Source organism: Triticum aestivum, chromosome 3B (genome assembly GCF_018294505.1).
Source record: "Triticum aestivum cultivar Chinese Spring chromosome 3B, IWGSC CS RefSeq v2.1, whole genome shotgun sequence".
NCBI lineage: Eukaryota > Viridiplantae > Streptophyta > Magnoliopsida > Poales > Poaceae > Triticum > Triticum aestivum.
The window spans coordinates 673,404,021-673,427,701 of record NC_057801.1 but is presented as its reverse complement, the minus strand read 5'-3'; the positions used below and the strand labels follow the sequence as shown (position 1 = coordinate 673,427,701).

Sequence of the window (23,681 nt, the reverse complement as noted above, 5' to 3'; positions counted from 1 at the left end):
TATAGTTGATGATTTTTCAAGATTTACGTGGGTGTTCTTTCTCAATGATAAATCGCAGGTCTAAAAGATCTTCAAAAACTTCGCGAGGAAAGCCCAAAATCTGTTTGATGTGAAGATCAAGAAGGTTCGAAGCGACAATGAAACGGAGTTCAAGAACGCGAATGTGGACACCTTTCTTGACGAAGAAGGGATCTCACATGAGTTCTCGGCTACGTACACACCTCAACAAAATGGAGTTGTTGAGAGGAAAAATCGGACGCTCATCGAAATGGCGAGAATGATGCTTGATGAGTACAAGACGCCAAAGCACTTTTGCGCAGAAGCAGTTGAGACAGCTTGTCACGCAACAAATCGCTTGTATCTTCACAAGCTACTCGGGAAGACGACATATGCGCTCCTCACCGGTAACAAACCCCAAGTTGGATACTTTCGAGTATTCAGCTCAAAGTGCTACATTCTTGATAAGCATTGTCGCTCTAAATTTACTCCTAAGTCTCATGAGGGATTCCTACTTGGTTATGGCTCAAACTCTCACACTTACCGTGTCTACAACAATTTCACCCGAAAGTTTGAAGGGACGGAGATGTGAAGTTTGATGAATCTAACGGCTTGCAAGTAGAGCAAGTGCCAATTGATGTAGGAGATAAAGATCCTTCGGAAGCAATCCAAGACTTGTCTATTGACAAGGTTCGTCCAACGGAGGTGAAGGAGAGTACCTCGTCCATCCAAGTGAAAGCTTCTACCTCACGACAAGGTGAACCAAGAGTTGATACGGAAGCATCCACAAGTGGGACACACCAAGATGAAGAAAACGAGGAAGTACACCAAGATGAACATCAACAACCTCCTTCTCCACCACGACAAGAGAACGACAACGTCAACAACAATGAAGAAGGACAAGAAGAAGAACAAGATGAAGAAGATGTTCCACCAAGATCCAAGCAAAGGCTTTCACGAGTTCCAGCAAGAGTTGCCAGAGACCATCCCGTCGAGCAAATCTACAATGATATCGAAACCGGGGGAATCACTCGCTCCAAAACTCGTTTAGCTAACTTTTGTGAACATTATTCATTCATCTCTAGCATTGAACCTATGAAGGTTGAAGAAGCATTGGAAGATCCGGATTGGATAAACGCCATGCATGAAGAGCTACACAACTGTTGACACCAGATTTTAGCACGGTCAAGAACTTATTTAAAATGGCATCAAATGGAGAAGATCTACATGATAGAGTTCCGTATTGTTGATATGAATGTCTTTGAAGTTTGGGCCATCGCCGTCCGATTTCATCTCGAAGGCCGAAACTATGCTCAAAGTACTAAGATCTTATATTCAGAGTACAGTTTGATGGATTAAGCCCCCAAGACGACCTCAAATGGAAAAACTTTTTGCATAAGTTATCTTCATCTCGTCGAAACGGTCGATTTTCATATAAAAGTCGTCTTAATCCGAGGTAGTATGCAACCTGTGGAGGCAAAATAAGGACAGAAACAAAAGCTGCAGAGTCATTTCGGACGGACCGAGTTGATTGACTCGGTGAGACCGAGTTGATCCGAGAAATTACAGAAAGTTACAGAAAGTTGGCAACGCTCACTCGGTGGCACCGAAGCAAACTAATCGGTGAGACTGAGTTGATCCAGGAAATTATAGAAATTTACAGAGAGTTGGCCACGTTCACTCGATGGGACCGAAGCAAAACAATCGGTGAGATCGAGTTGATCCAGAAAATTGCCAAAGATTCCTGTCCGAGTTAGGTTAGGGTTTGAGACCTTTTGGATGGAATTTTTAGTCCTTTTCTTGTACGGGAAGTCCAGCCGCCTCATAAATAGATGAGAGGTGACGGCCGATTGAACAACACACAATCGACAAATCAATATACTACTTTTTATCCTAGTTTTTACATCTCTCCCTTGTTCTTTCTCTCTCGTTCTTCGTTCGTTCTTCGTGTTGAAGGGCAGCGATCCTCGAGGCTCTAGGGGCGAGCGAATCGACCTAGGGCAGCCCATAGCCGCCGCGCGTCCAGACGGGGTCCCTCTCGATCGTGTGGGGTTTCGGGTCCTGAAAAGCACCCGTCGGATTGCTTGCGTACCGCGCTTCTGGACGGGTCTCCTTTGACGTGAGCTGCGGTGCATCACCCTCGGTGTTGGAGGTACACGGTGATGTGTTCGTGTGCAAACACACTTTTTGGCGACCCCGCTGGGGACACAAAGATCAAGAATCATCATCAACCATGTCTAATCTCCCCAAGCCCTTAGAAGTTGACGCCGATAACATCATTAAGCCCGGTCTTGATGAGCTATCGGATGAATATCGCCAAGCCTACGAAGTGCGCAAGAAGCAGCGTGAAGAGGCTTTTGAGGCGCTCAAGAAGAAGCGCAAGGAGGAGGATTTGGAAGCGTTTCTTTCTAGTTTCAAGAAGGACCGTCAAGGCAACATCACTCCGGTTGGAAACTTCAATTCTCCTCCCCTCATCGACGAACAAGATGTAATCACTGTGAGTAAAGTTTTTTCTCCAGAGCAAGTGGCTGTGATTGAAAGTCTTGTTAGTAAGGGTAATGTGATGGCATACAATTCTTTTGTGGCTAGTGCTAATGCTCAGAAAAATATGCCTTTGTCATCTAGTGGTACTGTTGAAAACGCTAGTCCAACTTTACCTATTTCATCGGCACCTCATATACAACAACAACATAGTATGCCATTGAATTTTTACCCTAGTCAAACCAACCAGCTTGTGACTACACCTACATACCCTAATGCTATTATGAGTGTGCCCAATTCGGCATCAACGCCGAATCATTTTGTCACACCACCCATAGGCGCAAGTATGTTTGGTCTTCCGCCGAATTATGGTTCGGCGCCCATCCCACAAGTTGCACCAATAGCTAGTACTCAGGTTGCTCCTATGTCATTGCCACAAACATCTTCATCTACCTCGGATCAAATTTTAGCTAAATTAAGGGAGGATTTGCATAAGATGTTTCTAGAAACTTTCGGAAACGAGCCGAAAGTAAAGAGTCGTATGTATCAAAAGCCTTATCCTGAACACTTCGATGCAATTTCTTACCCTCAAGGTTATAAGGTTCCTGATTTTGTTAAATTTAGTGGTGAGGGTACGAAAACAACTTGGGAGCATGTGAGTCAGTATCTAGCCCAGTTGGGTGAAGCAGGTTCCATAGAAGAGTTGAAAGTGTGTTTATTTCCCTTGTATTTAACTGGCACCGCATTTTCATGGTTTGCTGCTTTACCACATGGCTTAATTCTCTTATGGTCGCAATTAGAGCAAAAGTTTCATGATCACTTTTATAGCGGTGATAATGAGCTAAAGTTGTCACATCTTACATCGGTTAGGCAGAAACATGATGAATCGGTCACCGATTACGTCAAGATATTTAGAGATATAAAGAACCGGTGTTATAGCTTAGTGATAACTGAGAGAGACTTGGCGGATCTTGTTCTTAATGGCTTAAAAACTCACATTAAAGAGAGGCTAGAAAGTTATGAGTTTTTGAATATTAACCAAGTTTTGCAAAAGGCGTTGGCTCAAGAGAGTCGAAGTAAAGAGGTTCATAGGTCTACAACCGATCGTCCTAGAATTCATATGATTCAACACAATGATGATAATTCGGACGATGAGGTTGATGTCTATACTACTGAATTCGTTTGGTCCTCAAAGGCCAAACCCTATATGTGCAATGCTCTTAAGCCAGTTCGCAAGAATCGTGATGAGGAGATGAGGTTTAATTTTGATATATCAAAGTGTGATAAAATATTTGATGCTCTCTTGCAAGACAAGATGATTAGAATATCACACACCATACCGCCGTTTGAGGAGCTAAAACGGCGTGCTTATTGCAAGTACCATAATTCATTTCTCATGCTACTAATGATTGCAATGTTTTTCGACGACATATACAATCGTCCATTAATGACGGACGATTGAATTTTGCTGAGATGCAAGTTGATAAACAACCCTTCCCGATAAACACCATGGACTTGGAAGGGAAGAAAATGTTAATTCGGCCTAACATAGCCGAATCCGCTAATAAAGATAATGTTGTTATTGGTGAACCCAGGAATAGCAAGGAGGGCGACAAGGTCTTGGGAAGAAAGATTGTGCTTGATAAGCAACCCGATGGCAAGGAAGTGTTGAAGATCACTATAAAAAATTCTACACTCGGGGGGTGACCACAAGTGCAAGAGGATACTCATGTTAAATTGATCAAGCCTAAGAATTCATAAGTTGGCAAGTGGAAAAAGAATGAAACTAAGTACAAGAAAATCAAGCCAACTTTTGATATGTCGTTATCCAAATATGCAAGTCAAGCGGCCAGTTCTAGCTCTAATCGGCCATCACATTCAAAACGTTCAAGATCGCCTCCGGAGCCAGAGTTTTGACGCTATGCAAGGCCATATGGGTCATGGGTACCGACACCATGGATGTCACAACCCCACTATGCGCCGTATTACATGGGAGACTTCAATGGAGGATGGGGGCAAGCCCCAATGACTCCTTATGCTTTTCATATGGGGTGGGCAGTACCTAGAAGGCCTGCTCGCGAGAGGCTTTATTATCCCACACAAGGCCGTTTGAGCTATGGTGCTAATCGGCCAACAAGATTTTCTCCAAGCAAGGTCAATAAAAAATGTGGTGTGTTAAGTCGCCCAATGCGGAAATTTCAAAATGTGACAAGCAAAAGGAGATCGAAAAGCCGGTTGTTGGTAATCTGGCTACTTCTAATGGTGATATTGTTATTGTTCAACAGGGTTCCATGGTTAATGATCATGAGGCGAGCACAAGAAATTCCAAACCAAGGGATCCCAAATATACTCAACCTAAGTGGTGTCCTCCCGGTTTAACTAAGACCATGAAAAGGAGATTACAACACATGAGGAACCACGAGAAGGTAGAGCATAACGAGGAGAGGCAAAGGGACGAAATTTTTAGTAAAATTCGGCCCATAGCACTCACAAAACAAGTGTGGAGGCCTAAACAAAAACAAAACACAGACGCTTCTACATTAGCTGCAACAATACCTGCACCACCGAAAGAGTATGATGCAACCTCTATTACATCGTCCATACCACCTGAAACATCCCCTTCAATTGAGGAAACTTTAAGCCCAATATACACATTGGGAGATGAAGATGAGATGGTGGATTATGAACCTACGCCGGTTCAGGAAGGTATGGATATTAATATGGTATATTACTTACTTGCCGAGTGTCGTGCTAAAGATGAAGAAGGGTAGGTAGCCCAGCTGGATTTTGGTCCTAAGAATGCTATCTTCGAGGAGCCAAGGGAACCGGTGAAACACTTGAAGCCATTGTACCTCAAAGGTCATATTAGCGGATCGCCGGTTGCTAGGATGCTCGTTGATGGTGGTTCTGTGGTAAATCTTATGCCCTACTCGGTCTTCAAAAAGTTGGGGTTAGATGATGATGCATTGATGAAGACCAATATGGTACTTAATGGATTCGAGGGTAAAGAAAAGACAGAGGCCAAAGGTGTGATGTGCATGGAACTCACCGTGGGAAGCAAAACTTTGGCCACCACATTCTTCATCGCCGAGGTGCAAGGTAACTACAATGTTATATCAGGTCATGATTGGGTTCATGCTAACCAATGTGTGCCATCTACCATGCATCAATTTTTAATACAATGGATCGATGATGAGGTAGAAATCATTCACGCAGATAATTCGGCTTGTGTTGCTTTGGCCGATGCCTCGGTGGATTGGAATCATCCCGATGTTACTTGCTTAACAGGGCGTGACCTCTCGGAGTTTGATTTCCTTAGTGCTACAAGGAATGGCTTCATTCCCATCTCTTTAAAGCCGATTGGTGGTAATCGGTTACAAGGTATGATGTGAACTAGAAGTTAAAATCAATGGCCGGTAAAAATTATCGCCCTAAGCATAAACATAGCCGATACATAATTATCATCTTGAGAAAAATAAATGGCCGATGGAGTGTTGTCATCGTCCTTAGAAAAAGCATTGTGCAAGTTATTTTTCGGCTCACAAGTTTGCCGAAAAACAGGGGGGGCATGTGTTGACACTAGATTTTGGCACGGTCAAGAACTTATTTAAAATGGCATCAAATGGAGAAGGTCTACATGAGAGAGTTCCGTATTGTTGACATGAACGTCTTTGAAGTTTGGGCCATCGCCGTCCGATTTCATCTCGAAGGCCGAAACTATGCTCAAAATACTAAGATCTTATATTCAGATTACAGTTTGACGGATTAAGCCTCCAAGACAACCCCAAATGGAAAAACTTTCTACATAAGTTGTCTTCGTCTCGTCGAAACGGTCGATTGTCATATAAAAATCGTCTTAATCCGAGGTCGTATGCAACCTGTGGAGGCAAAACAAGGACAAAAACAGAAGCTGCAGAGTCATTTCGGACGGACTGAGTTGATTGACTCGGTGAGACCGAGTTGATCCGAGAAATTACAGAAAGTTACAGAAAGTTGGCAACGCTCACTCGGTGGCACCGAAGCAGGTGACTCGACAAGTCGACATTGTATAAGTGATTCTCATGCTTCTATCGTAACTCATAATCAATTTTGCAATTTATGCTATGTTGCAGGTGGAATGAGAGCCATATGGAAAAGGGGATACTCTTGGTATCATTAGAGACTTCGTGTTGAATCTGATGTGCTTTAGAGATAGGGATCTTTGGCATATGCGGTGCTCACTCATATGCAATTGGGCGGTTGAGTTTCACCTACCACATCGGGTGTACCGCCAGTTCGGTTTGTTCTAGCCACACCCACCGGAGTGGGAGGACACGGACAAGTGTCTACACGCGTAAGATATAATCAACCTTGAGCACTTAGCAGGTTCTCGGCGGTTTCGATGGTGCTAACATTATGTTTCTAACTTGCAGGTTGGATAGAAAAAGAGCAATGGAAGGCCAAGGATTGGGACAAGCATCACAGGAAGTATATCTCTCAGTTTGCACTTAGTGTGGAGCAAGCTAAGGCTGGAAAACGAGCCCAACTTCGTGAGCACTGCCCGATTGCGTTCAACAACTATCTCACATGGTTTCTTGCAAGTACCCGTGTGGTGGTATTTTGGCTTTTCCACCAATATTACCAAAAGATTATTTGTAACAACTTGAGCATTTTAGTTTTCAGGTCTGGCAAATTAGAATTTTTTACTTTAAATTTGAGTTTGAATATGAACAGTGATTTGGACCAAGTGAGGATTAGCAACAATAATGTGATGACATGGCACCATTAGCGAGGGATTACTATAGCTTGATTATCCGGGCGTCACAAAGAGGCTCGCCGATTTGCCGGACAGCAACCAGGCTTTTCACCACCGGATTGAAGTCGTTGTGTGGGAGATTATTGAGGCGTTGTTGTTGTTGTTGTTGGAAGAAAAAAGATATCAACGCCTAAGAGGTTGAAACTATTCAAAAGAAAGTGTTCCTATCATCTGTGTTCCAAAATGACCTTTTAATCATTATGAAGTACCAACACCTAGGTAAGAAACATTGGAAAGTGGAAACGTACTACTATGAAGCCAAATTTGGAGTAGACAGAAATAAGCCATAGAGAAAACAAATATTACTCGCAAAAGGAAAGGAAAATAATACTGATAGGAAAAGTGACTTTTGATCATTATGATAGTGATCCAAATGCTCTTATACTTATTTATTTACGGAAGGAGTAAGTACTAGCACCTAGGTGACGAAACAGAAACTAGAAACATATTTATTATGAAGCTAAATTTGGAGTAGATAGTTTTCTTTCTTCCATGGAAGAAAGAGGACCCTTTGGCTACGGTTTCTCGTGTCTCCCGCCAGTGTCGCCGTCGGTCTATCTCGTCTCCTGCGGTCTTAGGGATATGGAGGTGTGGTGGATCCTAGCCCTTGCCGGCGGAAGGGTTTCATTTCTTCATGTTTTTTGACTTTTATTAGGGCTTGTGTCCTGTTCAGAGAGGCGAGGCGGTGGTGACTCTCTGAAGATGGAATAAGGTTCTTCCCGCCTAGTCTCTGTTTTGATGGTGTTTCTAACATTATCGGAGGGCGTATGGAGGTTTATCTCCAAAGGATCTCTTGGGATTCCGTTGGCGGTTGTCTTCGTGGATCCACGTGGATTTTGTATTCGTTCGTCTGTGTTCATGTGTCTACAGGTTGGATCCTTCCGATCTATACTTTTCATTGGCAACGGTTGTTGTTCTGGTGCGCTGGTCCTATGGGGGCTTAGCATCACGACTTTCCGACTGTCTACTACCACAAGCCCGACTCTGATGAGAGAGGGGCGAAGACGGCGACGCGCCTTCGGCTTCCTCACATGCTTGCAGTAGTCGAACGTGGATGTATTATTTTACTTATGGTGTTCTTTGTACTACATTGACAGTGCATGATGGAGCTGTTCGGAATACATTGGAAGTTTTTCTCGCTTTTTTTTTTGGAGTAGATAGAAATAAGCCACAGGAAAGAAACATTACTCACTAAAAGAAAGACAAAAAGAATTGGTAGTAAAAAAATAGATCGACGCCTGAGAGATTCGAACTCTCGCGGGGAAACCCCATGTACTTAGCAGGCACACGCCTTAACCACTCGGCCAAAGCGTCTTTGTTGCTACTATTGAAATTCTCCAACTTTTAAAAGGTACAACATCTAACCCTGATTCGTTCCCCCGACTAGCCGAGATACAGCAATCAGACCATGGACAGCGGCGGCGTGCGGCCATCGCTTCCGTCCGCGGCGGCGGGAGGAGCCTCCATCCCGGACGAGCCTCGCGACGCGCGCGTGGTGCGGGAGCTCCTCCGGTCGATGGGGCTCGGCGAGGGCGAGTACGAGCCGCGCGTCGTGCACCAGTTCTTGGACCTGGCCTACCGCTACGTCGGGGACGTGCTCGGGGACGCCCAGCTCTACGCCGACCACGCAGCCAAGCCCCAGCTTGACGCCGACGACGTCCGCCTCGCCATCCAGGCCAAGGTCAACTTCTCCTTCTCCCAGCCGCCGCCCCGCGAGGTACGAGTACTACCAATGGACGCGGATTTTTCGCACAGCTGCACCGGGGCCGCCCTATCGCAGCGGTCGAATCGTCCCGCTTTCCTTCGAGATGGCCGCCGCACGATATGGGATTAGTGTACGCATTACCGTGGCAGTCTCCTGTCACGATTCCTGCCGCCGCAGGGGAACAGCTCCAGCGTGGCCTCTGCGGTTTGTTGTTTTTACCCGTCCCATTGCATACCGACGCGGCCCGTGAGCACGGAAAAAACCACGCAACACACAGCGCACTGCCCGGTCTCCTTCATCTTCGCTCCAATGGATTGGGGGCAGGGACGCGATTCAATCTCGCCGGCGCTCGCCGCACCAGGCACCTCCCCGGCGGCCGGCTTCAGGTACGTATCCATACTAGATACTGGCTCGTCCTGGAGGCTTTAATATCAAGTTTCCCCAAGTGAGATTCTGAATCCCTTCTCCTTCCCGATTCTGTGCCGGAGCTCAGATCCAACCAAGCCGCCGGCGGACCGTCCTCCGCAGCCAGGCAGATCGATGGAAAGTGTTCGGGGTCGGATCTATCGTGGTGTCCAGCCATCCAGGATATTGCGCGAGTCCCAGATGAAACAACATGCTCCAAGTAAGTTGCCCGGAGCCGCGGTGCCCGCTGCCGCCCGGAGCTGGATTTCCCCGGCGGCGCGCCGATCCCGCTGCCGCCCGGAGCCGCGGTGCCCGATGCCGCCCGGAGCTGGATTTCCTCGGCGGCGCGCCGGTCCCGGTGCCTCCTCTTGAATCCCCCTCCCCCGCTCTATCTCTGCCCCCTCCCCCGCGGGCTAGGCTGCTGCTATTTTCGCTCCCTGTATCGGTGTCGAATATTGACCAGAGTCACGGGCCGTGTCCCATAGCTGTTTGTCTCTTTTCTGGCTGAAACAGTAGTTCCATCACGGGGGAACAGTGCCCACGCGTAACAGTCTCGTCCCGCTCGTAACAGCCGCCGTGGGTCAATTACGGGAACGGCTGGCCCCAATCCATAGGTATATGGATGGCCAGGATAGGCGGGCCGGGGCGCACCTGCTCTAAAATCTATTTTCGGTAACTACCAATCTCACCAAAAACCCTAGCACTATATATCTTCGGTAGATTCAGACAAATTTCTAGGTTTCGTAGCTTCATTCAATTGGTGAATGACGAGGACAAGGGGTCACTTTAAACTCTAGATCGAGGACCGGCTTTCCTGTGAACCTATCAGATTCGGAGGGAGTAATGTTGTGGACTCCAATTGGGGACATGACAAGCACTGTAGAGGATGTGCAGATGTGTCGCGGAAGAAACAATCTAGATGCTGCCTCTACCGGTTATACAGGGGCTAATACGTATTTCGAGATTTTTAAGCTGACCATCAATAGGATCAATATATATATATATGAGATGTATGCTATAAAAATTATACCATTAGGAACTCCTTTCAAATACGAATTCGATGGTATACTTTTTGTAACACACACGTCATATACTATTGGTCTAAATGATGGTTAAAATAAAACTTGAAATACACATTAGTCCTTATATATTCGGATGGAGGGAGTACGGAAAATGATGTGTGCTTTTGAGATTTCAGTTAATTTCTGTTTCTTGGCTGAGAGATATTTTTTGGGGAAAATTTGAATTTCAATAAGGCTCAACTTCTCGATTAAATGCGTTCCACAATAAGAACACAACAATCAAAGCTTCAGGCATGGTGGTTACAAGCCACCATCCTCAACGCAACACAGAGATTGTGGTTTTTAGTCCTTGAGCTCATAAAATGTCGGTTTTTCTACACTCGTAGCCGTCCGAGGGACCAACATATCAGACAATGTCATACTGAAACTATAATGAAAAAAAAGGAGGGAATGTGGGATTTGAACCCAGATTCATCTCAAGTACTCCCTCCATTCCATAATATAAGGGCGTTTTTGACACTACACTAGTGTCAAAAACGCTCTTATATTACGGGACAGAGGGAGTAGTACATTACCAGTACCACCCTACCACTAGGACCAAGATGACTCTTTATCCTTTAGGAAGTTGGAACTGACAGAACTTTTGCCAGTTTGGTGGGGTAATCAGGGAGCACCGAGATTTAAATCCCAGTGTGCAGCTAGTAGCAGAAACGAACACCTTCTCGATGTAAGGAAAATCCTATTCTTATTTAAAAATCTTATGAAATCCATACGTACTGGTTTATTTTGGATTGTTACTGCTCCCACGATTTTAGCAACCGTCACTTCAATGAACTGGTACGTAAAACTTTTTGTCGAACCTGTACGTACGAATAGCATTGCTCATACAAGTTCAATATACCAATTGGTGGGAAAAGTCAGAGGTGAAGGTAGCAGAACAGAACCCCTTCTCTAAAAGTAAAAAAAGCAAAAGAGCCCTTTCTAACCTCCATCAAGGAAAACCTTCCATATCTGCACACATAATGCAAGGAGAGACCAGTTGGGGCAGAACATTGACTTAAGTTCAGTCCATGACACCATATCTTGTTAGGAATGTTCAGCTGAGCCCATTTCTTGTTTGGAAAGTTGAATGCTTATCTGCTGAAGGGTCTAAAATCTTAGGAATCATGTGCAACTAATAGTTCCATATACACAATTTAACCTTTGAGAACCAAGCAAGAAATAAATACCCTCTTCTGTTAGTGCAGAGATGCTGCTTTGTACCGTAGCAGCCTTCTGTTGCAACTGGAAACAAGAATACTCAGTTTCCTTATTAGTTGGCTTTACTCTTTAGATATATTATGTGTACTCTTGATAACTTCCGTTTTTGGCACTCTTCATGGATGGGTCAAGTCAAATAATCAAGCATCTGTTAGAGCCTCAGATTTGGACACTATTCATGGATGGGTCAAGTCAACTAAGCATAGTACTTCCTCCGTTCCTAAATATAAGTCCTTGTAGCGATTCCACTATCCGTTCCTAAATATAAGGCGACTGATAGGCGCCGGCGCGCCGGTCGAAAGTTTCGACCGGTCGCGCCCCAGCCACCCGATTGGCCCATCCCGAGCCGTTGGATGCTCGTTCATTTAGGTCGTCTCCTTCCTTCTCATCTCTGTTCACGTTTCAGATCTCAAGAAACACCGCAGGCCATGGCGGCCGCCCCGTCATCGCCACGTCGCGCAGCGCAGCGCCCGGCTGCCTCTCCCCCGTTTGTCGCCGTCGACAGCCGCTGCCGTGCTCGCCGCCACCGCTCGCCGACGACAGCCGCCCATGTTTCATTGATAAATGCAGCTCGCCTGCCGACCGGCTCCAGCGCATGCCACCGTGGTTGCAACATCCCTGAGCCCCCACCACCGCCTCCGCTCATCGCCGTCGTTCGGTTCGCACCACCGTGTCCTCAGCAAAAAAGAAGCAAAAACACAAAACTCCATTAGTTTGTCAGTAGTAGCAAAATCACATGCTGGTTGCAGCAAAAAAAACATCGAATCCAACAAAAAAACCTAAAGTTGCGCCGGCCGCTTCAAAATTTTCATCTATCATCCCAGCAAAATTCTTATGGGTTCCAGCAAATTTTTTGCTGGTTCCAGCAAAACACATCTCGACGCCGTCTCATTGCATCACCGATCGATAGCGGATGCAACTTTTTCTCCACCCGGTTCCAGCAAAAAAATTGTATGGTAGTAGCACCGTACCCCATCGTCTTTACCCCGGCAGCTGCCTGGTTGCAGCAAAAAAGAAGATGGTTCCAGCATCTCCAGGATCTGGTTCCAGCAAAAAAACTCTCTGGTAGTAGCACCGTACCTCGTCGTCTTCACCACCGATGGCTGCTGATTCCAGCAAAAATGGATGATGGTTCCAACTCCAGAGAACACTGCTTCCAACATATCGTCAGGAAAACGAAAAACGGAAGCCAGCCATGGCTACTAGCGCGTCCGGCTGCGACGGCCATGGAGAAGAGTGCTCGAAGCCAGCCATGGCATTCACTTCGCAGTTGCCGCAAGGTTGCTTGGAGCGACCAGGGCGCGTCGACGGCGAGCTTTTTGGTGCCCCTCCTGGCCGTATTTTGCTGCAGGGAAGCAGAAGGGGATGAGCAGTGGAGGAGATGGAAGGCAAGAGAAGAAACATGGTGCGGCGAGGGGCATGGCAGAAGATAGGGGATGGAGTGCAAAAGGATAAGATAAGGAAGGGGCGGTCCGCGTGGGTCCACCAAAATACACACGTCTCGCGCGGGGAAGGCTTCGCATGGGCGCACGACGCCAGCGTGGCATGTGACCGGCGGAAGATTCGTACGGTGTGCCGTTTTTAAACGTTTCCCTAAATATAAGTCTTTGTAGAGATTCCACTATGGACTACATACGAAGCACAATGAGTGAATCTACACTCTAAAATGCATCTATATACATCCGTATGTGGTCCATAATGAAATCTCTACAAAGACTTATATTTAGGAACGGAGGGAGTAGAAAACAATGTTTTGGAATGCATGGCTGGACTTGTATAGAAACACGAAATGAACAGGGTACGATTCTCAATGTGTATGACTATAGCATCTGAAGATATACCTAAAATGTTGATGAATCATATTATTAGGTAGTACAAAGATACTAGAGATTGAGGGTCACTCACAAGTGTACTCACTAGCGGGTTAGCCGGTAAGTGAAACTAAACAAGATCTTGCATACATAAAGGCTATGAACAACCCTTGTGGCTATGCTTTGAAGTCAAGTGCTTGTTTTATGAAACTCTAGCTGACACAAAGTACTCTGTATGCATATGTGGTTGACGAGTTATTTTGTTGATGTCACAGGTTCTGCTTGAGTTGGCACGCAGCCGGAACAAGATCCCGCTGCCCAAGTCTATTGCTCCGCCTGGCTCGATTCCTCTGCCACCTGAGCAGGACACTTTGTTGAGTGAAAACTACCAGCTCCTACCCGCACTGAAGCCACCAGCTCAGACTGAAGAGGCAGAAGATGACAACGAGGGAGCCGACGCAATCCCTGCCAATCCTAGTCCAAACTATTCACAGGATCAGAGGGGCAGCGAGCAACATCAGTCTCAGAGCCAGAGCCAGAGGGTATCTTTCCAACTGAACGCGGTGGCTGCTGCTGCTGCAAAGCGTCCTCTGGTGACAGTTGATCAGTTGAACATGGGCTAACCGATTGTAGATCGCTGGCAGGCTCCTAGTGCTTGTTCCCGCGAGCCTGCTTGTGTGGCTGCTGTGATCGCCCTTTCAGGCTAGCGCCCTCCTGTTTCACCATGAAAAATGCTGATTGTAGCGTGACCAAAAATCAGTTTGGTTTCATGCCTGGGAGGTCGACCATGGAAGCCATTTTCTTGGTACGACAACTTATGGAGAGATATAGGGAGCATAAGAAGGACTTGCATATGGTGTTCATTGACTTGGAGAAGGCCTATGATAAGATACCGTGGAATGTCATGTGGTGGGCCTTGGAGAAACACAAAGTCCCAGCAAAGTACATTACCCTCATCAAGGACATGTACAATAATGTTGTGACAAGTGTTCGAACAAGTGATGTCGACACCGATGACTTCCCGATTAAGATAGGACTGCATCAGGGGTCAGCTTTGAGCCCTTATCTTTTTGCATTGGTGATGGATGAGGTCACAAGGGGTATACAAGGAGATATCCCATGGTGTATGCTCTTTGCGGATGATGTGGTGCTAGTTGACGATAGTCGGACGGGGGTAAATAGGAAGTTAGAGTTATGAAGACAAACCTTGGAATCGAAAGGGTTTAGGCTTAGTAGAACTAAAACCGAATACATGATGTGCGGTTTCAGTACTACTAGCTGTGAGGAGGAGGAGGTTAGCCTTGATGGCCAGGTGGTACCTCGGAAGGACACCTTTCGGTATTTGGGGTCAATGTTGCAGGAGGATGGGGGTATTGATGAAGATGTGAACCATCGAATCAAAGCCGGATGGATGAAGTGGCGCCAAGCTTCTGGCATTCTCTGTGACAAGAGAGTGCCACAAAAGCTAAAAGGCAAGTTCTACAGGACGGCGGTTCGACCCGCAATGTTGTATGGCGCGGAGTGTTGGCCGACTAAAAGGCGACATGTTCAACAGTTAGGTGTGGCGGAGATGCGTATGTTGAGATGGATGTGTGGCCACACGAGGAAGGATCGAGTCCGGAATGATGATATACGAGATAGAGTTGGGGTAGCACCAATTGAGGAGAAGCTTGTCCAACATCGTTTGAGATGGTTTGGGCATATTCAGCGCAGGCCTCCAGAAGCTCCAGTGCATAGCGGACGGCTAAAGCGTGCGGAGAATGTCAAGAGAGGGCGGGGTCGACCGATTTTAACATGGGAGGAGTCCGTTAAGAGAGACCTGAAGGATTGGAGTATCGACAAAGAGCTAGCTATGGACAGGGGTGCGTGGAAGCTTGCTATTCATGTGCCAGAGCTATGAGTTGGTTGCGAGATCTTATGGGTTTCACCTCTAGCCTACCCCAACTTGTTTGGGACTAAAGGCTTTGTTGTTGTTGTTGTTGTTGTTGTTGTTGAGGAGAGGGAGCAGCCTTGCAAGTAGTGTATTCTGTAGATGCACACCTCAGGCTAACTAATTCCTGTCCATTATTGCCAACTTATTGATATTGTGGATCTTGTCGAACTTGAATTGTACCGTTGTTGTTTCTGAATGCTAAATCGGTGTTCCTGTTGCGGCTGTGTTCCTATTATGCTTTTGGTGGCATGTAGGAGTAGCACATATTTGGTTGGTTAAAATCAGAACCTAACAATACGTGCACATCCTATACACCTCGATAGAGGGGGTACCAAGTGTACAATAAAGAGATAAAGGTAAATATGTAGTGCCAGATGCATTCCTTCTGTTTCTTTACCAGTGTTTGCTTTTTTGCTTGCGGAGTAGGAAGGACTGGTACCCTCTGTGCGTGGAGCATGAATCAGTTACTGAGAAATCAAAAGAAAAAAAAAGCCCGTCTAGCTCAGTTGGTAGAGCGCAAGGCTCTTAACCTTGTGGTCGTGGGTTCGAGCCCCACGGTGGGCAACCGCCTTTTTTTTCGTTTTTTTTGTACTCTCCAGGAATCAATTTGTTGCAGTGCATGAATCTGATGGATGGCCACTGTCTAAAACCAAGACGCTCCAATTTATTTGCAGCATCAGCTTGTAATTTGTACGCAGGCACTTACCTTTTGCTCAGGCTGTGTTCGAGTAGTTCACGTCGCCGTATATGATACTTCGGTCTGGTTCACAGGTTGAGGATCAGTTGGGAGGGGCTACTTCGATTGTGCATGTCAGCATGTGCGACCTCTGAGGCGATGGCGCCCTCTGACGGCGTCGGGCGGCGGCCATGACGGCGCTTGGAGACAAAGAGGGAAGGGGGAAACGGCCGTGAGGGCTAGGTGGCGTCACGGCAAGTTGAGATGGCAAGGCGGCCTTGACCGGGGAGAACGGGAAAGACAAAACGGGATCCAGTGCGCGCTGGCTGTAATGCCACTTGCGTGGTCACCACCAGTTTGACATGCCAAACGCGCTCTGGGGGTTCTAGAGGCATCTTCTGGATTCCAAAATTTGGTCAAGGAATGGGACAGGTATGCCTAACTGATAACATACTCCCTCCGTTCCCAAATAATTGTCTTTCTAGCCATCTCAAATAGACTACAACATACGGATGTATGTAGACATGTTTTAGAGTGTAGATTCACTCATTTTGCTCCGTATGTAGTCACTTGTTGAAATCTCTAGAAAGACAATTATTTAGGAACGGAGGGAGTAGATGAGAGCCAGGAGAGATGGGCCCAGTGGAGAGCATAACTCATTCTTATGAGATTGCCATGGAACAGAAAGGAATAATTTCATTTCATGTATGTACCTTTGCAGAACTTCAATATCACTCAATTGCATTGTGAGACATATACTTTGCTGAAAAAAGAGAGAGAAGCGCATGTCTCCCAATGCAATTTCAGCAGATATTTGGCTTCTTCCTCTCTCACATATCCGATTAAGTTGGATGATGAATTTTACAGACATGTCACAAATTGGCGACGGATACAGACTAGCAGCAGCAACTCCTCAATTGTCATGTCATGCCTTGGTGAGTGATACAACCAGCATAACTCTCGGGTTTCTGGCATGCTTAACTTGTGACCTGCGCTGCAGGCTCAAGTGCTCCTCGCCGGTCCTCACGAATTCGTCCATGATCTCTCCTGGCGATCCAAAATGCTGGACTATTATTGGCTCGAAAGCAGCTCTCAGGCTATTCACCATCCTGTTTGGGGTGAGGAGCGCGCGGTCCATGCCGCTTATAGGGTCGTGCACCCGCATCTCAGAGATTGAAAAGGAGCCCTCTTCTTGGATGATCTCTCTCAGCTCTTCATCCGAAGGTCCATGCACCGGTATGTACAAAGAATCAAGCCTTTCCTTGTCAATCACACCCTGTTAGCTATCCAGAAATGCTCATTAGCAAATGACAACATGGTTAAAAAGTAAAGCTTGTATTTACCTCCGAGGCCATGGCGCCTAAAATCTGAGCTGCAGTTCCCCAGATGAGAGAACTCTCGGTGACGGGCTCATCAGAACGCCTCCCCGGGAGCGAAACAACCATCCGGCCTTCTGGGACCAATTCTTGGCCTCTCAGCTGCAGGAAAAGTGTGAAATCTTTCCTGAATTGCCGTGCATAAGCTCCAGCAACCACTGGGAGTCTTTCACGCCTGACATTCTCATCGATGTCATACGCCGGGATTTGGTTTATCCTTAAATCTTCAGGAGCCTGTGTCTCTGAACGATCAGATAATGAAGGGACGAATGCTGCTGGAGTGGTGTCAAACAAATGCATACCTTTGAGAGCCAATGAAGGCTGTTGGATGAGCAGAAAAGATGCACGGAGCCACTAGGGAAGAGCCTCTCATAGAATGACCCTGGCACTATACCAGTTACAACAAGAGGCTCGCCGATTTGCCGGACCGCAACCAGGCTTTTCACCACCGTGTTGAAGTCATTGTATGGGAGATCATTGAGGAGTACACAGACTTCCGGATGTGGCTGCCGCAACCGGAGAAAGTGGCTGCGGGTGGCCTCGAGGGCGATGGACACCAGTGCTACCGCGTTTGGGCCACAGGAGCAGCCCAAGTCCGCAATCACCATCTTCCCGTGCGACATGGTGGTGGTGTTGCTGCATAATTCAACGACCGCTGCATCTATCAGTGGCTTCATCCTGTTCTGCTCAGCACTCTGCAGTCGACTTGTACTTCTTCAGAAATCTAGTTTAATCTTTCCCAATATTGTTTTTATTTTTCATTATGGTGTTACTTTAGTTGTTAGTAATATAAGATATACTATGGACAAATTCCTGATGAGACGGTCTTCAGAAGCCAAAGTTTCAGGAGAAGGGACCGTAGAAACAACACTCTTCAGCTAATTAAGAGAGTAGAAATTACCTGAAAACTGGAGTTGTGAGCGTAGCTAGTTTCGCCTTGTCCTTGATTCATATGCACCATCTGTTTGGAAGCCATGGCTTTGCCTGCAGCAGGGCTAACCTCCGGAGACTTGAACCTGAGAGAGCAAGATTAGGAAGGAACTGGTGAAGATGTACCGGAAGTTCAGCTCTTGTTTTGTTTATGCTAGCTGGGGATGGCTCTTCTGGCTGCTCATTGGGTGAAGCAAATGGGTCAACGTGCTTATCAATCCTAGGGCCAGCTCATACACAGGTTTAATGAAAGATTTGGTCAAACCCAAATCAGGATATAATACATTAACAACCTATCACTACCAGAGTTTGTCTTATACTCCCTCCGTCCGAAAAACCTTGTCCCTCAAATGGATGTATCTAGCACCAAGTTAGTGCTAGATACATCCATTTGAGCGACAAGCTTGGGACAAGCTTTTTCGGACGGAGGGAGTACCAGCTACCTGTTATTTTGAGGCCATGGCTCCGCTTGCGCTGGAAGTTCAATTTTTCATTTTCAATGCTCAACGGGGACTGTTCTGGCTGCTTATTGGGGGCAATGAAATGGTTAATGTGCTTCTCAATATGTTATCTATCACTGCTACTAAGGCCAGCAACTTGAAAGGCTAAAGTGTCAAACTGGGGTAAGAGGATATTTGTTTAAACTAGCAGGATTGATATTTGACATAACTAAATTTTGTTGGCTCTTCTAGCTGAGCATAGAATCAGATACTAACTGAATTTCCAGTATACATACTGTATTACTGTAATTTCTAGTACAATATTAGCATTAACACAAGCACCATGAGCTTTACTAAATAAGAACAATAAACTGGAGTGCTCACATATTGTCCTTTGCTTCGGTCAAATGCCTCTGGTGGACTGACCTATTACTGACGGTCTGGCAGTTTTGGCTGATGGTTTTTTTGAACTGCTAGAGATGGCATGTTTTGTACTCCCTCCGTCCCAAAATAAGTGACTCAACTTTATACTAATTTTAGTACAAAGTTGAGTCACTTATTTTGGGACAGAGGGAGTACTACTGAGGAGTCCTATTGTGTTTTTCAAGTTACCATATGAACAGAAGGGAATTTCCTATACCTCACCAGAACATCAATATCAAAACTCAACTATATTATCAGATAAGGGAAAATACAAACACTTGGCAATGATAACTGAAATTTTCATTTCAGAAGATATTTATCTTTTTCGTCTCTTCAGTTTTACGAACATGTCATGCCATGGTTGAGAGATACAAACTAAGAACTCACACACCAGTAGTCGTGTCATGCCTTGACGAACGATAAAACCAGCATCACTCTTGGGTTTTTGGCACACACAGCTTGCAAGCTGCACTGCAGGCTCCAGTTCTTCTTTTCGGCCCTTACGAATAAAAAATCATTCATGACCGTGTGCCATTAAAAAAAATGGTTCCCTTAAACATGTGCATATACTATACATCAGAGTGTTGATTACCTTCAAAGCAGGCCATGGGTTTTAGTTTACATAATCAGTGGGCACACAATTGGCCTCAAATAAAGCATCTGTTCACTATCATCAAATGTGATGTACCTTTAGGGACCTGATAATCATGCCTTTGTGAGGGATACAACCAGCATAGCATAAGGACATCTAACACGCTCCTCTTGCAAGCTTCCCTCTAGGATCCACCGCCGCTCCGCAGTCCTCACAAATTCATCCATGGCATCTCCAAAATGTTGGACCAATACCGGCTCAAATAAAGCTCTCAGAAATCCCGCGAACCTGCCTGGGGTGCTGAGAGCATTGTTCATATCGGTTCTAGGGTCATGCGCCCGCATCTCCCTGATTGAAAAGGAGGCCCCTTCTTGGATGATCTCCCTCAGCTCTTCGCTTGAAGGTTCATACAATAGCCCATAAAAGGAATCAAACTTTTCTTTGCCAATCACACCCTGTTAATATAACCATAAGATCAAATATAATGCTCGCACCAGTTCGATCGCAAAAGATACATGCTAGAATAGAATGTAAAGCAGTTTACCTCTGAGACCATGACACATAGAATCTGAGCTACAATTTCTAATATGTAAGAGAATTTGGTGGTCATTGCATCAGAACGCCTCCCTACCAGCGAAACAATCATTCGGCCTCCTGAGACCAACTCTTTGGCTCTCAGCTCCAGAAAAAGCGTGAAATCTTTTCTGTACTGTTTTGCATAAGCCTCAAGTACTATAGGAAGCCTTTCACTCCTAGAATGCTCATCAATGTCATATGCTGGGATGAGATTCCTTGTTAGATCTTCTGGAGCCTGTATGGACAAGATTTTGCTTACAGATTCGATGAGTAATGCAGTGGATTGATCTATCAAGTGGTATCAAACTCACACCTTTGAGAGCCAATGCATGCTATTGGACAAGCAAACAAGATGCAAGGATTCAGTAGTGAAGAGCCGCTCGTAAAACGACCCTGGTGTGATACCGGTCATGACAACAGGATCATTGCTTTGACGGAGCGTGATCCGGCTCTTCACCACTGTGTTGAAGTTGTTCTCCGGGAGATCGTTGAGGACCACACACTTCCGGTGGAAGTTGCTGGAACTGAAGACAATGAGCGTGGATCGCCTCAACAGCGATCGATACAAGTGCAAGTGCGTTTGGACCAGTGGAGCAGCCCAAGTCCGCGATCACCATCTTGCCGGGCTGCAAGGTGCCGGTGCTACTGCATAATTCAACGATGACCGCTTCAATCCAGGGTTTCGTCTTCTTCTGCTCAGCATTCTGCAGTTGACATGTACTTGTTCAGAAAATCTAAATCTATCCCAATTCTTGTCCTTATTTTGCATAATGGTGTCAATTTTAATGCCAGTAATATAAGATATATTATGAACAAATTCTTGGCGAGACAATCTTTGGAAGCCAAGTTTCAAGAGACCGTAGAGACAACAGTACTAAATTAATAGACAAAAGAGAAAATACCTGAATACTAGAGTTGCGAGCATAGCTAGTTTCCCCTTGTCCTTGAATCATAATCTGCGCCATCTTTTTGGAGGCCATGGCTTTGCATGCAGCACGCTCAACCTCCGAAGACCTTGAACCTTAGAGGGCAAGATTAGGAAGGAGATGGTGATGGTACCCTTCAATTCTATCTTTTATATGCTGTTCGGGCTGCTTATTGGGCAGATCGATAGGGTCAACATGCTTATCAATCTCAGGGGCTGCTAATAGGAAGGTTGCATGAAAGATTAGGTCAAATTCACATCAGGATATAATAAATTAACAACCTGTCACTACTAGAGTTTGTTTTAGATCAGCAGATTTGTCATTTTGAGATCATGACTTTGATTGCACAGTGGAAGTTCAATTCTTCTTTTTATATGCTCAGTTGGGGATGACTCTTGTGGCTGCTTATTGGAGGCAATTATTAACATAAACGTGTTAATTATAAGGTAGAAAGGTTGAAGGGTCAAATTCAGATAAGAATAGCAACCTGTTACTGCCAGATATGATATTTGTGTAAACCAGCAGAATTATTATTATTTGACATGGTAGAATATGTTGGCTCTTCAAGTTGAGTATGGAAACAGAATAATGATTGAACTTACCCTACATTCTTTTTTTACCGGAATTTCCAGTACATGATTAGCATTAACATGATCACGATGAGCTTTACTGTATGAGAACAATAAATTGGAATGTTCACATATAGTCATGGACCATACGGCAAGTATGGCAGCAGTGTCAGCTATCACCAAGATTGACAATGTAACATTTGTCAGTGAGAAAAGAGAGCTATATTGATTACTAAGAACAAGTGTCACAATCTCAAGCAGTCTTGGCGCTTAGTTTCAGTACTGTTTCTGCTCTTATCCCCCCTCCAAACTCTTGAAGAATCGTTTGTGTGTGTCTAATTCCCAATCTCCTGATCGGATAGATTGGAAATAAATAGCATGTTACAACTGTTTTGCCACACATACACACACACAAAATGAGTAAGTGCTACAATCTCAAGCAGTCAACTGGCCAACATAACTCAAGCTTTGCAGAAGCCATACATTACAATGCGTTGTACACGTAAAACCTAGTTGAGCAAGTTCATGGACAGCCTCATTTGCTAATGGATATAGATCAAAGGAAACAAATGCAGTGCCTCTTAAACAAAGAAAGAAAGCAGGGACACACCATTTACCTGGTCATCTGATTGACAACTAATTTCAGTGGACACACCCTCCCCGCGAATTTAGTCGGAGCACCCCGCGTGTGGACCACCCAGCCAGTCGCCGCTCTCAAAGCAGTGCCTTGATCACCGTGAAAACTGTAGCCTTAGTTGGCGGTTGTGTTCGGCTCCATGCTGCCATCCATCTATCTTTCTCCCGGAGCAGTGTCGACCACTTGCCCATTCAACTCGGCCGGCTCCCCAAGAGGTCATGATGACATGCAGTAGAACTACTTGCGCACGATGATCTTTCAGGTTTCAGCGTGTCCTGCACAAGCGGCTCCGCCTGTCGGCCGTGTACGGAGCACCTAAGGAGGAGGGTAGGCGGCATTTCGTCGAACTGATGGCGGGCGGTGGAGCGGAGAGTCCAACTTCCAGGCCACCTCTTGCCTTTCTACTTCTTGTTAGCAATCCGACGACTCTAGTAGAGGCAGATTAGCTTCGTCACCTCCAGCGACGGCGCAGGTAGCATAGGTAGGCGACGGCGCCGCCACGTTCTTTGACCACCTGCACGCGTGTAGTGGAAATCCCGTCAGTATCCGCGGCGCATGGGGCGAGAGGAGGATGGGTTTTACCGAACCGAACCTGCTGGAAGAGTGGGCGACGTCGACGCCCTGCGCTATGACGACGAGGAGGCGCTTGAGCGCGTCGGCGTCGAAGAGGCGAGTCGAGGAGCGCCGGGATGGCGGCTGCGTCGTCGTAGAGGCGCGGGTCCGTGGCCGTCCGCCCCGCAACCTTTTTTTCCAACCGGGCTCACACCTCTTTCCATTAATTTTGCAATCAACCAAAATACATCAGTCTGTTTCAATCAAGTCTGTTTAAGCACGACCACTGAACTAGAGGAGACTACACCGAAAGATACGACTGACTGCAAAAGCTAAATGAGACTGAAAAGGAAGAGAGCGAGCCGGTGCATCATCAGGAAACCCACCGCATGATGATCCTCGAACGGATCATCCGCCATGGGGCGAAAACCTGATGACACAAACAAGCCACTACCCATCTAAGGATAACTGTTCCCAGGCAGAAACTACCAGTATACCTCGACGACTATCCAAAATAAGACCAGGAGACAAAGATCCAGCGGGCATCAAACCCCAGTGGGTAATATGACTAAAAA

General features: G+C 46.0%; 2 protein-coding genes, 1 long non-coding RNA gene, 2 other non-coding genes and 1 pseudogene across 5 annotated transcripts; 3 read left to right on the top strand and 3 right to left on the bottom strand.

Annotated features, from left to right (window-relative positions):
- Window positions 1-8,505: 8,505 nt before the first annotated feature.
- Window positions 8,506-8,587, bottom strand: TRNAS-GCU (transfer RNA serine (anticodon GCU)). Its single transcript has one exon. It is a non-coding gene; the product is annotated as a tRNA-Ser (tRNA).
- LOC123071633 (transcription initiation factor TFIID subunit 9) lies at window positions 8,556-14,343 on the top strand. Its single transcript, XM_044495212.1, has 2 exons — window positions 8,556-8,990; window positions 13,752-14,343. The coding sequence occupies exons 1-2, from the start codon at window positions 8,682-8,684 to the stop codon at window positions 14,097-14,099; spliced, it is 657 nt and encodes a 218-aa protein (XP_044351147.1). The 5' UTR covers window positions 8,556-8,681; the 3' UTR covers window positions 14,100-14,343.
- On the top strand, window positions 9,073-12,484 carry LOC123071634 (uncharacterized). The gene is made up of 2 exons (XR_006434471.1): window positions 9,073-9,364; window positions 9,472-12,484. It is a non-coding gene; the product is annotated as an uncharacterized lncRNA (long non-coding RNA).
- Window positions 14,344-15,900: 1,557 nt separating the features above from the next.
- TRNAK-CUU (transfer RNA lysine (anticodon CUU)) lies at window positions 15,901-15,973 on the top strand. Its single transcript has one exon. It is a non-coding gene; the product is annotated as a tRNA-Lys (tRNA).
- Window positions 15,974-16,763: 790 nt separating this feature from the next.
- On the bottom strand, window positions 16,764-18,689 carry LOC123071632 (probable jasmonic acid carboxyl methyltransferase 1). Its single transcript, XM_044495211.1, has 4 exons — window positions 18,363-18,689; window positions 17,764-18,156; window positions 17,429-17,695; window positions 16,764-17,361 (listed from the first exon to the last, which is right to left on the bottom strand). The coding sequence occupies exons 1-4, from the start codon at window positions 18,435-18,437 to the stop codon at window positions 17,011-17,013; spliced, it is 1,086 nt and encodes a 361-aa protein (XP_044351146.1). The 5' UTR covers window positions 18,438-18,689; the 3' UTR covers window positions 16,764-17,010.
- A 1,099-nt stretch (window positions 18,690-19,788) lies between these two features.
- LOC123066029 (probable jasmonic acid carboxyl methyltransferase 1) lies at window positions 19,789-23,308 on the bottom strand (annotated as a pseudogene).
- Between the last annotated feature and the right edge of the window lie 373 nt (window positions 23,309-23,681).